Below are 12,456 nucleotides of genomic sequence, written 5' to 3'. Positions count from 1 at the left end.
CAATGTTTTTGTTGTTTCTTTGTTATTTCCATCTTATGTCTTTCACTTCCTGGGAGGTAATCACGACGCTTCTTAGCTCTCATCCCTCCTCTTCCTCCCTCGATGTTGTCTTCTTCCTCCTTTTATGACAATCATGTGTTATTTCTATGCTTGGTTTCGGTGCTTAATGGTCTTTACAATGTCTTTTTCCATGCTTGTTATTTCCTCTCCTTCTTTTCTAACCTCGATTTCATCTCTACAATGTCTTTTTCCTCCTCTGCTTAATAGTCATGGCTTTGTTGTTTCCTTTCTTTCTCATTTCTCTCAATTTTTCTTTCATTCCTTGGCCCTCAAACAATTTTCTTGCATTGCAGCTATTGGGTCTTAGTCTCCACAGTCCTCGACACCACTAGAATAAAGGAAAAAAAACCATCTTCTTTACATACCTTATGATTTTCCCCATTTCCCTCACATTTGAATATTTTGTTGTGTGATTTATTGGTGTTATTTTCAAGGGCGACAAAGGGGAGTTGATGATGGAATTTTCATGGGAAATCCGACATTACCATTGTTAATAGTAGTTAACAACGAAGGGTTAATTAATTACTAATTAATGGTTGATAGTAGACACCTAAATAATTTATTAATAAAACCATGACAATTATTGGCTAAAAATTAATGATTAATGATTGGTATAATAACTAATTGTGTACTATAATTAATGTTAAAATTATGGTAATAAAAATAAACATAATAATTGTAATAAATTACTAATATATTTTATTGATTAATACTTAAATAGTTAATAAATTATATTAGTGGTTACAATTAATAATTAACTAATAGGTAAATAATTTAGAATTTAATAATATTATTAAATAATGAACTATTATATTATTAAACAATCATGTGTTATTATGATCTAGTATTAATTAATTTATATTAATAATTAACTAATATGTATATATATTTACTTAATCGTTTTAATAAATTAAATGATGATATGTATAGAAAAGTATATTAATAACTTTAGTAATATTTATAGTGATATTAACAATAGTGGATAAAAGTAATAACCATCTTATAAAAGTTAAATCTATCAAAGTATTTTTATATAATAAAATACCCTAATTATGTATTTATATATATATGACTTTTAATAATATATTAAATTACTAATTTAAGAGTGATTATTTAGATTTTGTAGAAGTCAATATATTTTTTAAGGATTTTTATTTTTATTATTAATTAAATTAATAATTTTGTTTTACTTTTTTAGTTTTTTATAAATTTAGACTAATTTAAAATCTATATTAATTTATTAATATATATCCTTTTCATTTATTTATTATATTCAAGACTTTTAATATGATATTAAATTACTAATTTAAGAGTGATAATTTAGATATCGTAAAAATAAGAATTTGATTAAAAAAAGCAACCATGATTTTTTAAGTATACTAATTTTATATATTTAAATAGATTAAAATATTTTTATAAAAATTAAATAAATATTTTATTTGATTAATTTAAAACTTTAATAAAAGTATCTTCAGAACCTTAAATTTATCATAATATTTTATTAATAAAATCACTCCACTTTCTACTATATTTCCCTTTGTGAACACTAACATAAGAAATTATTTTGCATTGCAATTTCCATTGTAAACACTAATATAAGAAATTATTTCACACTGCAATTTCATTTCAGCACACTCGTAATTCACTCAAAATTGCACATTCACTTTCACTTTCGATAAAGCGAAAATCACTAAGCCCCCTCAGTGTCCAAGTGCCAGAAACTGTTCAGTGAGGCGCGTCACCGCTTCGAACGACGATCCCTCGGCATCCACTGCCGCCCGACTCGCCGTTCTCACTTCCATTGCCTTGTTTCTTGCCCTCTTCCCTTTCTCACTCTCCCCCATCAAACACCTCACGCCCCTCTCTACCTCCGCCGCTGCGACCAACGCCTCCCCCCTGTAGTTCATCTCCACCTCCTCAGCCACCCCAATGTCTCTCACTAGCACGAACCTATTTAGCCTCTGCTCTGCTGCGAGTGGCCAGGCTAGTATGGGCACCCCAAACCACAGGCTTTCCAAGGTCGAATTCCATCCGCAGTGGGAGACGAACCCGCCGATCGCCTCGTGGGATAGAATGGCCGTTTGCGGGACCCATCGCGGCCACACGAGGCCACGTCCCTTGGTGCGGTCAATGAACCCATCCGGCATGACCTCGTCCAGGATGGCGTCTGTAAGAGGGGTGTAATTGGGGGAACGGCGGGTCCGGATCGACCACAGGAATCGGTATCCTGACCTTTCGAGTCCGAGGGCTACTTCCTTCACCTGCGGGTCCGGCAGGGCACCCCTGCTTCCGAAGCAGAGGAATACGACCGACCGGGGAGGTTGAGTATCCAGCCATGTGATGCAGGGATGGGATGGATCCTGATCTTCTAGGGCAAGGATCGGACTGTCAAAGTGGTTCCGTCCACTCTTGTTAGAGTTTGTGTTCTGAGTTAGATACTCGGCTTTCCGCACCTTAAACGACTAGTCTTTTCGGGTTGTATTGGCTAGGTATCTGACTCAGAATTCCGAAGTTAAGTGAGTTTGGGCAAGAGTAATTATAGGATGGGTGACCTCCTGGGAAGGACTCTTGCCTAGGACTTTGACATGGTATCAGAGTTAGGCACGCCACGGCCCGTGTTCGTATCCCGTGAGAAGCGGCTCCAGAATGGGCGGGGTGGGTGTCAAAGTGGTTCCGTCCACTCTTGTTAGAGTTTGTGTTCTGAGTTAGATACTCGGCTTTCCGCACCTTAAACGATTAGTCTTTTCGGGTTGTATTGGTTAGGTATCTGACTCAGAACTCCGAAGTTAAGTGAGCTTGGGCAAAAGTAATTATAGGATGGGTTCCCTCCTGGAAGGACTACCCACCGGGAACACTGGCGGGGTCGGATAATCTGGTAAACACTGGCCTTCATCAATTGCTTCGAGCGTCGCCGGCTCCAGCTCCCGGAAGGTGTTGACTATAATGCCTTTCATGTATCTGAACCGCCGACCGTGTTCCACGAACCACTTGCATCCTTCGTTTTTTCTGTTCATCAGCGTCGTCGGCATGACGAGCGGTGGCAAAGATCCAAGCCCGGGGATGTCTAAGTTCTCCACCAAATCCTCGAAATCGGACTCAATTTTCTTATCCAGGATGGGGAGATACAGCATAAGAGAAAGCATCGTCGCACCAGATGTAAAGAAAAGGTAGGTGGGAATACCCAGCTCGTCGCCCACCTCTGCCATGGTAGTAGCAAAGAAGTCCACCACGAGAGCCACGACTCGGATGGACGACTGCAAGCAGATAATGGAATCCTTAACGTGGGTGGCGTGTCTAGCGATGTAGAGCGAAATGAAAGCCTCGACGGAAGGTTCATTCGGCGGGTCGACCGGTGGGAGATCAAGGAAGTTGATATCGAGGCCGGAGGAGGTAACAGACTCGTAGAAGGTAGCGGGGAGTGTGAGAATACCTGGAACGGGCGGAGCTATAGTGAGGATGGTAATGGAGAAGTGGTTGTGCTGGTTAATCTGCTTTGCAAATTCGACGGTTGATATGAGGTGGCCTCGTCCCGGCACCGGTAGAACAACCAGACCAACTTTCATCCTTCGTCTCCCTTAACGGGTTTTCCCCTGCTCTTTTCTGGCTTTAGGCTTGCTCCGAGGTGGAGATGAAACCAGATCAGAGGCAAGTGAAGGACAGCCAATCAATATGGAACTAGAAAAAATAACATTAATTACACAAAAGAAGAGTTGGTAAAAAGAATAAAAAGGGTTGTCAGCATTGTAGAGCACTGACACAGTTGAAGTGACGAATCATCAACCAAGTGACAGTTATGATTCTTTCTAGCATGATCATATTTTTGTAATATATCCCTGAAATCTATAAAAAAAAATAGACAAATAAAGAATTAGGGTTTGTTCATGAAGAGACTGGCAAAGATACATATACATATCTATAAGACACTACTATAATGGAACTTTCATGTAAGACTAATACTTAGTTTGTCCCACATTCTCACTATATATGCATAAAAGTTTGAGTTCAAGACTAGTTAACTTCAAATTAGGATGGTGAAATACCAAATTGATAAAGTTAAGTTCAAGAAACTCCTGTCACGGAAAGCTAATATATTGGCTATTCATACTTAATTTTTTTGAAATCCACTATCTTTTTAAAATTTTCTCAATATTTAAACAATGTGTGGAATATCTGTGGTTTATTTTCCTAGGTCTTACTAAAATGGTTAACTTCAATAGTTTGGCTCTGAATAACCTTAAGGCCCTATTAAACTCGTTTCCAGGAAAAGGAAAAAAAACGTTGTCTAGGTATAAATGTGTTTTACAAATTCATTTGTGCGCCACTTATCCAGGAAACACATATCTACCTAGAATACCTTACCTAGAAAAACAAATGATTTTCCAAGTAAGGTTTTCCAGCCATCAGATGCTAAAAATCTCCTACCTTGAAAAGCATTATGCTCCAATATGTTCGATGCCTTGACCTAATTCGTTTATGCAAAGTCACTTCCTCTTTAGATTTATCTCTTATGTTCCTCCTCTCAACACTCTCTTCGGTCTTCGATCAGGTACAACTCTCTCCCTCTCCTCCGTCTCATCTCCCTTCCGTCCCTCGCCCTCTCCTTATCCCTCTCCACTCCACCGGTTTTTCCCCTCCTCTATGATCTCCGTCAACCCCTCTCCTTCAATTCCTTGCCTCCCTCTCCTCTCCCTTCCCTTGCTCTTCCTCACCTCTCCTCCGATTTCCACTCTCCTCTGATTTGGCTTGCTTCTTCATTCTATTTAATTCAAAATCTTGTATGATTCTTTATACTTCATTCTACTCATTGCCAAAGACATCTTACTACTCTTGCTCAACTAAATGTGTTTTTGATAGTCTTCAATAGAAGAATGAAGCTCTTCATTGTTGTTGTTGGTTGTTGCTTTTTCCAAATTACGAATTGGTTCATTCGGTTCTCTCTCTCCATGGACTCTTTATTTGTTACTACCACTGTTTCTTTGCTTCATTCCACTATTACTTCTATTTCCAATACTACTATCTTCTCACTTTTCTTTTATGAAATATTTTTATTTATGATTTATATTAGTTATACAAAACACATTTTATTGAACTATATTTTGTGGATCATTTCTTAATTATGCATGTGTATTTGTTTGAAGAGAATGTTTATAGTTAGGTTTTGTTAATAATTTCTCTCAAAAGTTGTAGAGTAGTACTGATGCAACCAATTTGAAGAATATCAAAGTAGTTAGGTTTTTGAAAAATGAAGTTTTCTTGCCTATTCTATCTGAAAATTAAGAGGCTTAATTTTGAAAGGAATTTCAGTGTCCTAGATATGCTTAGAATGTAGTTTACACGGATTTGTTTTTTTAGTTGGATTTACTAACAAACTTACACAACACAATCAAGACTGGGGAAAAGTGAGTTTGGCATTTTTCTTTTTTTTTAATGATCTTGATGTGCAGGAAACTGGTTTTAAGTTTTTTGTTCAGTATCCACTCAAAATTGGCATATTATGTTACGGTCTTGGGTTATGTACCTATGTCTTCTGCTTCTCACAGGCTGATTTTTTGGATAGTATTGGCTAGGTGCATAACATTTGGTATCAGAGCTAGCTCCCTCGTCGCTCGTTCGAATCCCAGAGGGGGTGACTGCGAAGGGGGCGACCTTGGTGGAGTGGGCCATCGCTAGAGTGGGCCATCGCAAGTGGGCCACCGTGGACGTCGGCCCGTGAAGGAGGGGTGTGATGTTATGGTCCTGGGTTAAGTACCTATGTCTTCCGCTCCTAACAGGCCGGTCTTTTGGGTAGTATTGGCTAGGTACTTAACATGTACACACAAGTAGTTTGATGACTAATACCATGATCATCTAGATACTCTTTCAAACCTTGATTAATAAATTCTCTACCATTGTCACTGCGGAGATTTTGTATTGTAGAATGGTATTGAGTGACTACCATTTTGTGAAATTGTTAAAACAGTGAACTAACTTCACTTTTTGATTTCATTAAGCAAATCCAAGTCATCTGGGTGTGATCATCAATAAAGGAAACAAACCACCATTTATCACTTAGAGAGGCTATATTTGTTGGACCTCATACATCAGACTGGATAATCATAAAGGGTGTTGGACTCCTATTCATGCTTATTTGAAATGGAATATGATGGCTTTTAGTCCATTAACATACCTCACACTTAAAATCTGAAACAGATAATCTAGCAAATAGTTTTGGAAACAATTTCCTTAACTAACCAAAAGATGAGTGACCCAAACTTTTATGCCTTAACCAAATCTCATTTTCTGTAGATTTATTCACGGAGCATGCTTGAGCTAACTATTGAGGACTTTTTGGCTTCAGATCAAGGTAATAGAGTTTCCCCCTTCTAGTACTACAACCAATTGTCTTCTGAGTTCGAATGTCCTTATACACACCATGGTTAGGCCAAAAAATCACAATACAATGCAAAGTTTGAGTTATTTGAGCCACTGATAATAAATTATGATGGAGGGTTGGAACAACTAATACAGAATCAAGACTCAGATTTTCTGTGAGAGTGATGGAACCTTCTCCAATAACGAGAGAGGGAGTACCATTTATTGTAGATACAATATGTTGTTCAGATGGTTTCATAATTTCAACATGATGATTGTCAAAGGACATATGATCAGTAGCACCAGAATCAATTATCCATTCACTATTTCTAATAGGAGTGGAAGTATTAAGAACCTTACCGGATGTAGCGGAGGTGGAGGGTTCTGCAACTGCAACGGAAGCATGATTATTTGGTTTAGTGTTCCATTTGTGAGGCGCTTTAGTAGGATCCCACCATTCTGGATACCCATAAGTTCATAACATCTTGACTTTGTTGCCCAGTCTCACCATAGTGAGTACAAATATTCTCTGGTTTTGATTCCTTCGACATGATGCAAGAAGATCGGTGACGATCACCCAAAAATACTGGTCCGGTTCGCTTTCTGTTCACTGGGTTAATCTGGTTTCGTCCGGTCCGCTTTTTAAATAAGACTTCATCAATATTTTTTTTCTCTCAGTCCGGTCTGATCTGGTCCGTGAAAAGATTCGGTCTTGATGAATAAAGATTCGGTCACCCAAAAATACTGGTCCGGTTCGCTTTCAGTCACTGGGTTGACTCGATTTGGGTCTCTATTTTTGGTCCGATCTGGTCTGGTCCGTGAAAAGATTCGGTCTGGTCTGGTTTGTTTACTCTTGCTGGGTTGATCTTGGTCCAGTCCGAGACTGGGTCGCTCAGCAAAATAATAAAACCGGGACCTAAGTTTATGTGGGAAAGAAATTAAATTTCCTATACCTTGTCTTCTTCGACGAGACGGTGCCTCTCTTCCTCTTCGCTGACGCCGATTGGGCTGGCGGTTTGCTGGAAGACCGTCGTCGTTGTCGTCGGTGACGTCTGGAAGGTCTACTCGAGTAGGTTCGTCTTCCTCGAGATGCACGTTGGTGCGGTGCTGGTGAGGCTCTTCGTCGTCGGTCGACGATGGTTTCTGATGGAAGGCCGATCGCTGGAAGGTGGTTCGGCGGCGGTTCATTAGCGGATTTCGGGAGTTCAGGTGGGGGCGATTTTGTGTAACAGCCACGACCGAAGAGAAACACAAACAACGTCTTCTTCGTTCACGAAGCAGACCTACTTTGTTTTTTTTTTTTCAACGACAAAGTTGAATGCCGAGCGGTGGCTCGGCTGAGGTTGTCAGCGACCGACGAAACTTTCGAACAGCGACTGAGATTACGGGACAGAGCTTTCTCTATTCTTCGGTAACTGAGATTTCGGGACAGCTTTCGCTCTGTTCTTCGGTGACTGAGATTTCGGGACAGAGCTTTCGCTCTGTTCTTCGGCTCTGAGAAACTACAGACAGAGCTTTCGTTCAACGACGAGAAGGAGAAGGAGAAGGAGAATAGGATTCTCCTGCTCTGATACCAAGGGGGAGAATAGGATTCTCCTGCTCTGATACAAACTCAAAAATATTACTTCAATTACTTTCATATTTTATCATTCACATCATCGGTTTAAATAACCATTTTACAAACTATACATGGAGAGTTGAGTGATTAAAGGAAATCACGTAATTACAAATATTACAGAATATGTACTGAGAAGGTAAGATTATATTTCTTCGTAAGGGAAGAAATCTCAATAAGAGACCCCCAAAAAAGAAAGAACTGAAAGACAAGAGGCCAAAGCAAAAGAGCAAGGAGAAAACCGAACACTTCACAAATTTGGCATCGGGAGCTCCTTTCCTTCACAGTCGACCAATTTAGAAGGAGTACACGCAGGGAGCTTCAATAAGCAGGAGATCGATCAGTTCTAGAGACTATTTTGAATAAGAATACATCGAAGAATATTTGGGACTCCTCGAAGCAAAAGTACAAAGGGACGGTACAGGTGCAGTGTGTACAAGGACAAGCACTTCAAAAGGAATTTGAGGTACCTAACATGAAGGTAAGAGAATTTGTAAATGAATATTTTGCTTGAACCATTACTATAGCTAACAAGATGAGAGTTCGTGGTGAGAAAAAGGAGGATATTGTGGTAATTAAAAGGATTCTCAAATCTATGACTACAAAATTCAACTATGTTGTGTGCTCTATTGAAGAGTCTCATTATCTAGACACCTTGTCCATTGATGAGTTATAAAGCAGTATTCTAGTGCATGAACAACGCATCAATAGTCATGTTATGGAAGAACAAACATTGAAGGTTACTTATGAAGGACAATCAGGAGGAAGAGGATGAGGTCATGGCGGATTTAGAGGGAGCGGACGAGGTAGGCAAAATTTTGACAAGTCTACCATTGAGTGTTACAAGTGTCATAAACTTGGACATTTTCAATATGAATGTCCAACAAAGGGGGCATAGACAAAGGCACACTATGTAAAAGTTAATGAAGAAATGTTGTTAATGGTATATGTGAATTCCAAGGAAGCTAGTAAAGAGGAGTTATGGTTTCTTGATTCAGGTTGCAACACTCATATGTGTGGCAAAAAAGGAACTTTTCTCCATGCGTGGGAGACGAATCAAGCATGGCTGTGATAGGAAAAGGACGCATACGAATACTGGTGAATGGACTTGTGCAGGTCATCACTGAGGTGTTTTATTTTCAAGAACTGAAGACGAATTTGCTAAGTGTTGGATAACTACAAGAAAAGGGGCTTGCAATTCTCATACAACATGGGAAATGTAAAATTCATCATCCTGAGAGAGGATTGATCATGGAGACTACAATGACCTCAAACAGAATGTTCATCTTACCTGCCTAGAAATAGCAAAAAGAATATGTTTTTTTTCTTTTATAGAGGATCCAGCTCCGCTTTGGCACTCTAGATATGGACATTTAAGTTTCAATGGCTTAAAAACTCTTTAGTAAAAAAGAATGGTGAATGGACTGCCTCAATTCACAACTCCTTCGACGGTATGTGAAGACTGTTTGGTAGGAAAACAATGTAGAGATCCATTTCCAAAAGAGAGCACATGAAGGGCTTCTCAGAATCTTCAACCAGTGCATGCCGACATCTATGGACCAATCAACCCTACTTCAAACAGAAAGAAAAGGTACCTAATCACTTTCATTGATGATTTTAGCTGCAAAACTTGGGTTTATTTCTTGGTAGATAAATCAGATGCTTTTATTACTTTCAAGAATTATAATAGTCGTGTTGAGAAAGAAAGTAGTTCATATATAAGATGTCTTTGCACTGATCGTGAAGGAGAATTTACATCACACAAGTTCACAAATTTTTGTAAAAAAAATGGTATACGTAGACAACTGACTACAACATATACTCCACAACAGAAAGGAGTTGCAGAGATAAAAAATCAAACCATTATGAATATGGTTCAAAGCATGCTTTCAGGAAGAAAGATTCCAAAAAATTTCTAGCCTGAAGCAATCAATTGGACTATCTATGTTCTGAATAGAAGTCCAACTTTGGTAGTTAAAAACAAGACTCTAGAAGAAGTTTGGAGTGGAATTAAACCATCAGTTGATCATTTCAGGGTGTTTGGTTGCATATCACATGTTCATATTCCTGATAATAAGAGGACTAAGCTTGATGATAAGAGTGTGAGATGTATTATACTCGGAGTTAGTGAGGAATCAAAGGCATACAGATTGTATGACCTAGTTTCTCAGAAGATAATAGTAAGCATAGATGTGAAGTTTGAGAAAGAAAACAATTGGGATTGGAGCAAGAGTTATGAAGAATCTATTATAGCTGATCTGGATTGGGGAGAAAGTGACAAAGAATCCCTCCAAATAAATAACAATGGAGGAAACATAGAAACTGATCATCGTGACAATTCAACAGAAGATATAGAGGGTGATCATTCAGATGAGTCAAATGAAGAAAATAGGAGTAATGAGAATGCAGAAAGAGTTAGAAGGCCACTAGCTTGGATGAGAGATTACGAAAGTGGAAAAGGTCTCTCTGAAGAAGAAAATACTACATAGCAAGCTTTGTTTGCAGGTCGTGACCCAATCTCATTTGGTGATGCTGTGAAAAGTATGAAGTGGAGAAAAGCAATAGATGCAGAAATAGAAGCCATAGAGAGAAATGATACGTAGGGGTTGACAAACTTACCTACTGACGCAAAGAAGGTTGGGGTAAAATGGGTTTATAAGACAAAGCTTAATGAGAATGGAGAAATGGATAAGTACAAAGTCCGGTTGGTCGCATAGGAATACACTAAAAAACATGGAGTAGATTATACTAAGGTTTTTGTACTTAGAGCTCGGTTAGATACAATTTGACTAGTGATTTCTCTTGCAGCTCTAAAGGAATGGACAACCTACCAATTAGACGTAAAATCAGCCTTTTTGCATGGTGAACTAAGTGAAAAAGTATTTGCCGAATAACCACTTGGCTATGAATAGAAAAGCAATGAGCACAAGGTTTTAAGATTGAAAAAAGCCTTGTATGGACTTAAACAAGCTCTACGAGCTTGGTATAATCGTATAGTGTCCTATTTTATGAAAGAAGGATTTGAGAAATGCCACCATGAACATACTTTATTCATCAAGACTGGAAATGAAGGTAAGATCTTAATTGTGTGTTTCTATGTGGATGATCTTATATTTACTGGGAATGATGAGTCTATGCTTGCTGAGTTTAAAAAAACATGATGTTTGAATTTGATATGACTGATCTTCGAAAAATGAGATACTTTCTTGGCATTGAGGCGATGCAAAGATCAGATAACATATTTATTAGTCAAAAGAAATATGTACAGGAAGTATTGAAGAGGTTCAACATGGACAAGTGCAACCCAGTTTGCAATATAGTTCTTGGATTCATGCTCATGAAAAAAGGAGATGGAGTGAGGATAGACAGTAGTTTCTATAAGAAAATTGTGGGAAGTCTTATGTATTTGACTGCCACTTGTCCAGATGCTATGTTTGTATGAGTCTCATTAGTAGATTCATGGATTGCCCTACTAAACTTCATCTCCTAGCAATAAAGAGGATATTAAGGTATTTGAAAGGTACTATTAATTTTGGTGTGTTCTAAAAGAAGGGAGGAAGTGAGGAATTGATTGCCTACGCAGATAGTGATTATGTTGGGGATTTAGATGAGAGGAAAAACACTTGAGGTTATGTGTTTATGTTAGGCTCAAGAGCAGTGTCTTGGTCCTCGAAGAAACAACCTGTAGTCGCTTTGTCCACTACTGAAGTTGAGTTCATTGTTGTAACCTCATGTGACTGTCAAACAATATGGATAAGAAGGATATTGGAAAATCTCAGTCATGCTCAACATGATTCCACAACCGTTTACTGTGATAACAGTTCAGCAATCAAACTTTCTAAAAATCCAGTGATGTTTGGTCGCTGCAAACACATTGATGTTCTTTTTCATTTCCTTCGTGAGCTAACAAAAGATGAAATTATAAAGATAGTTTATTGTCATACGCAGGAGCAAGTTGCAGATATAATGACAAAGCCATTAAAGCTTGACGCTTTCTTGAAGATACGCAATTTGTTGGGTGTTTGTTCAGATCCAGGTGTAAATTGATTGCTAAAAGCATTTAGTTTAAGGGAGGATGTTAAAGTTGTTAGAATTGTTAGAAGGACCTATTCATTTGGGACTATTTTTATTCCTTAGACTGTTTCTTCCAGAATGTTAAATGGAAGAATTTATGTTTCTCTGTAAGGCTATTTGTAAGCCATTTTGATTTTTGAATATACAGTTTTTCCAACTCCTGAATTCTTGATTTGTATATGAATTATTCAACAGGTAAACCCTTCTTCCTGGGAATCAAAGGTATGAGGCTGAAATCGTTCTTCTTCTCATTTTATGTTTCGTTTCCATTTTCTTAGAACTCCATTTTCCATTTCCATTTTTCATAACTCCATTTTCGTTTCCATTTTCGAACGTTTCGATGAAATTGCTCTATT

At 38.3% G+C, this 12,456-nt stretch overlaps 1 protein-coding gene across 1 annotated transcript; it reads right to left on the bottom strand.

The window, feature by feature from the left end:
• Positions 1 to 1,663: 1,663 nt before the first annotated feature.
• LOC137953718 (malvidin galactosylase UGT88C3-like) lies at positions 1,664 to 3,683 on the bottom strand. Its single transcript, XM_068801198.1, has 2 exons — positions 2,903 to 3,683; positions 1,664 to 2,446 (listed from the first exon to the last, which is right to left on the bottom strand). The coding sequence occupies exons 1-2, from the start codon at positions 3,621 to 3,623 to the stop codon at positions 1,761 to 1,763; spliced, it is 1,407 nt and encodes a 468-aa protein (XP_068657299.1). The 5' UTR covers positions 3,624 to 3,683; the 3' UTR covers positions 1,664 to 1,760.
• Between the last annotated feature and the right edge of the window lie 8,773 nt (positions 3,684 to 12,456).

Source organism: Aristolochia californica, unplaced genomic scaffold (assembly GCF_029961685.1).
Source record: "Aristolochia californica isolate CCGP_79_NKW_82.1479 unplaced genomic scaffold, dmAriCali1.0.hap1 SCAF_16, whole genome shotgun sequence".
In the NCBI taxonomy this organism is placed as follows: domain Eukaryota; kingdom Viridiplantae; phylum Streptophyta; class Magnoliopsida; order Piperales; family Aristolochiaceae; genus Aristolochia; species Aristolochia californica.
Note: the sequence above shows the minus strand (reverse complement) of the source record. Positions and strands in the feature narration are given on the sequence as shown.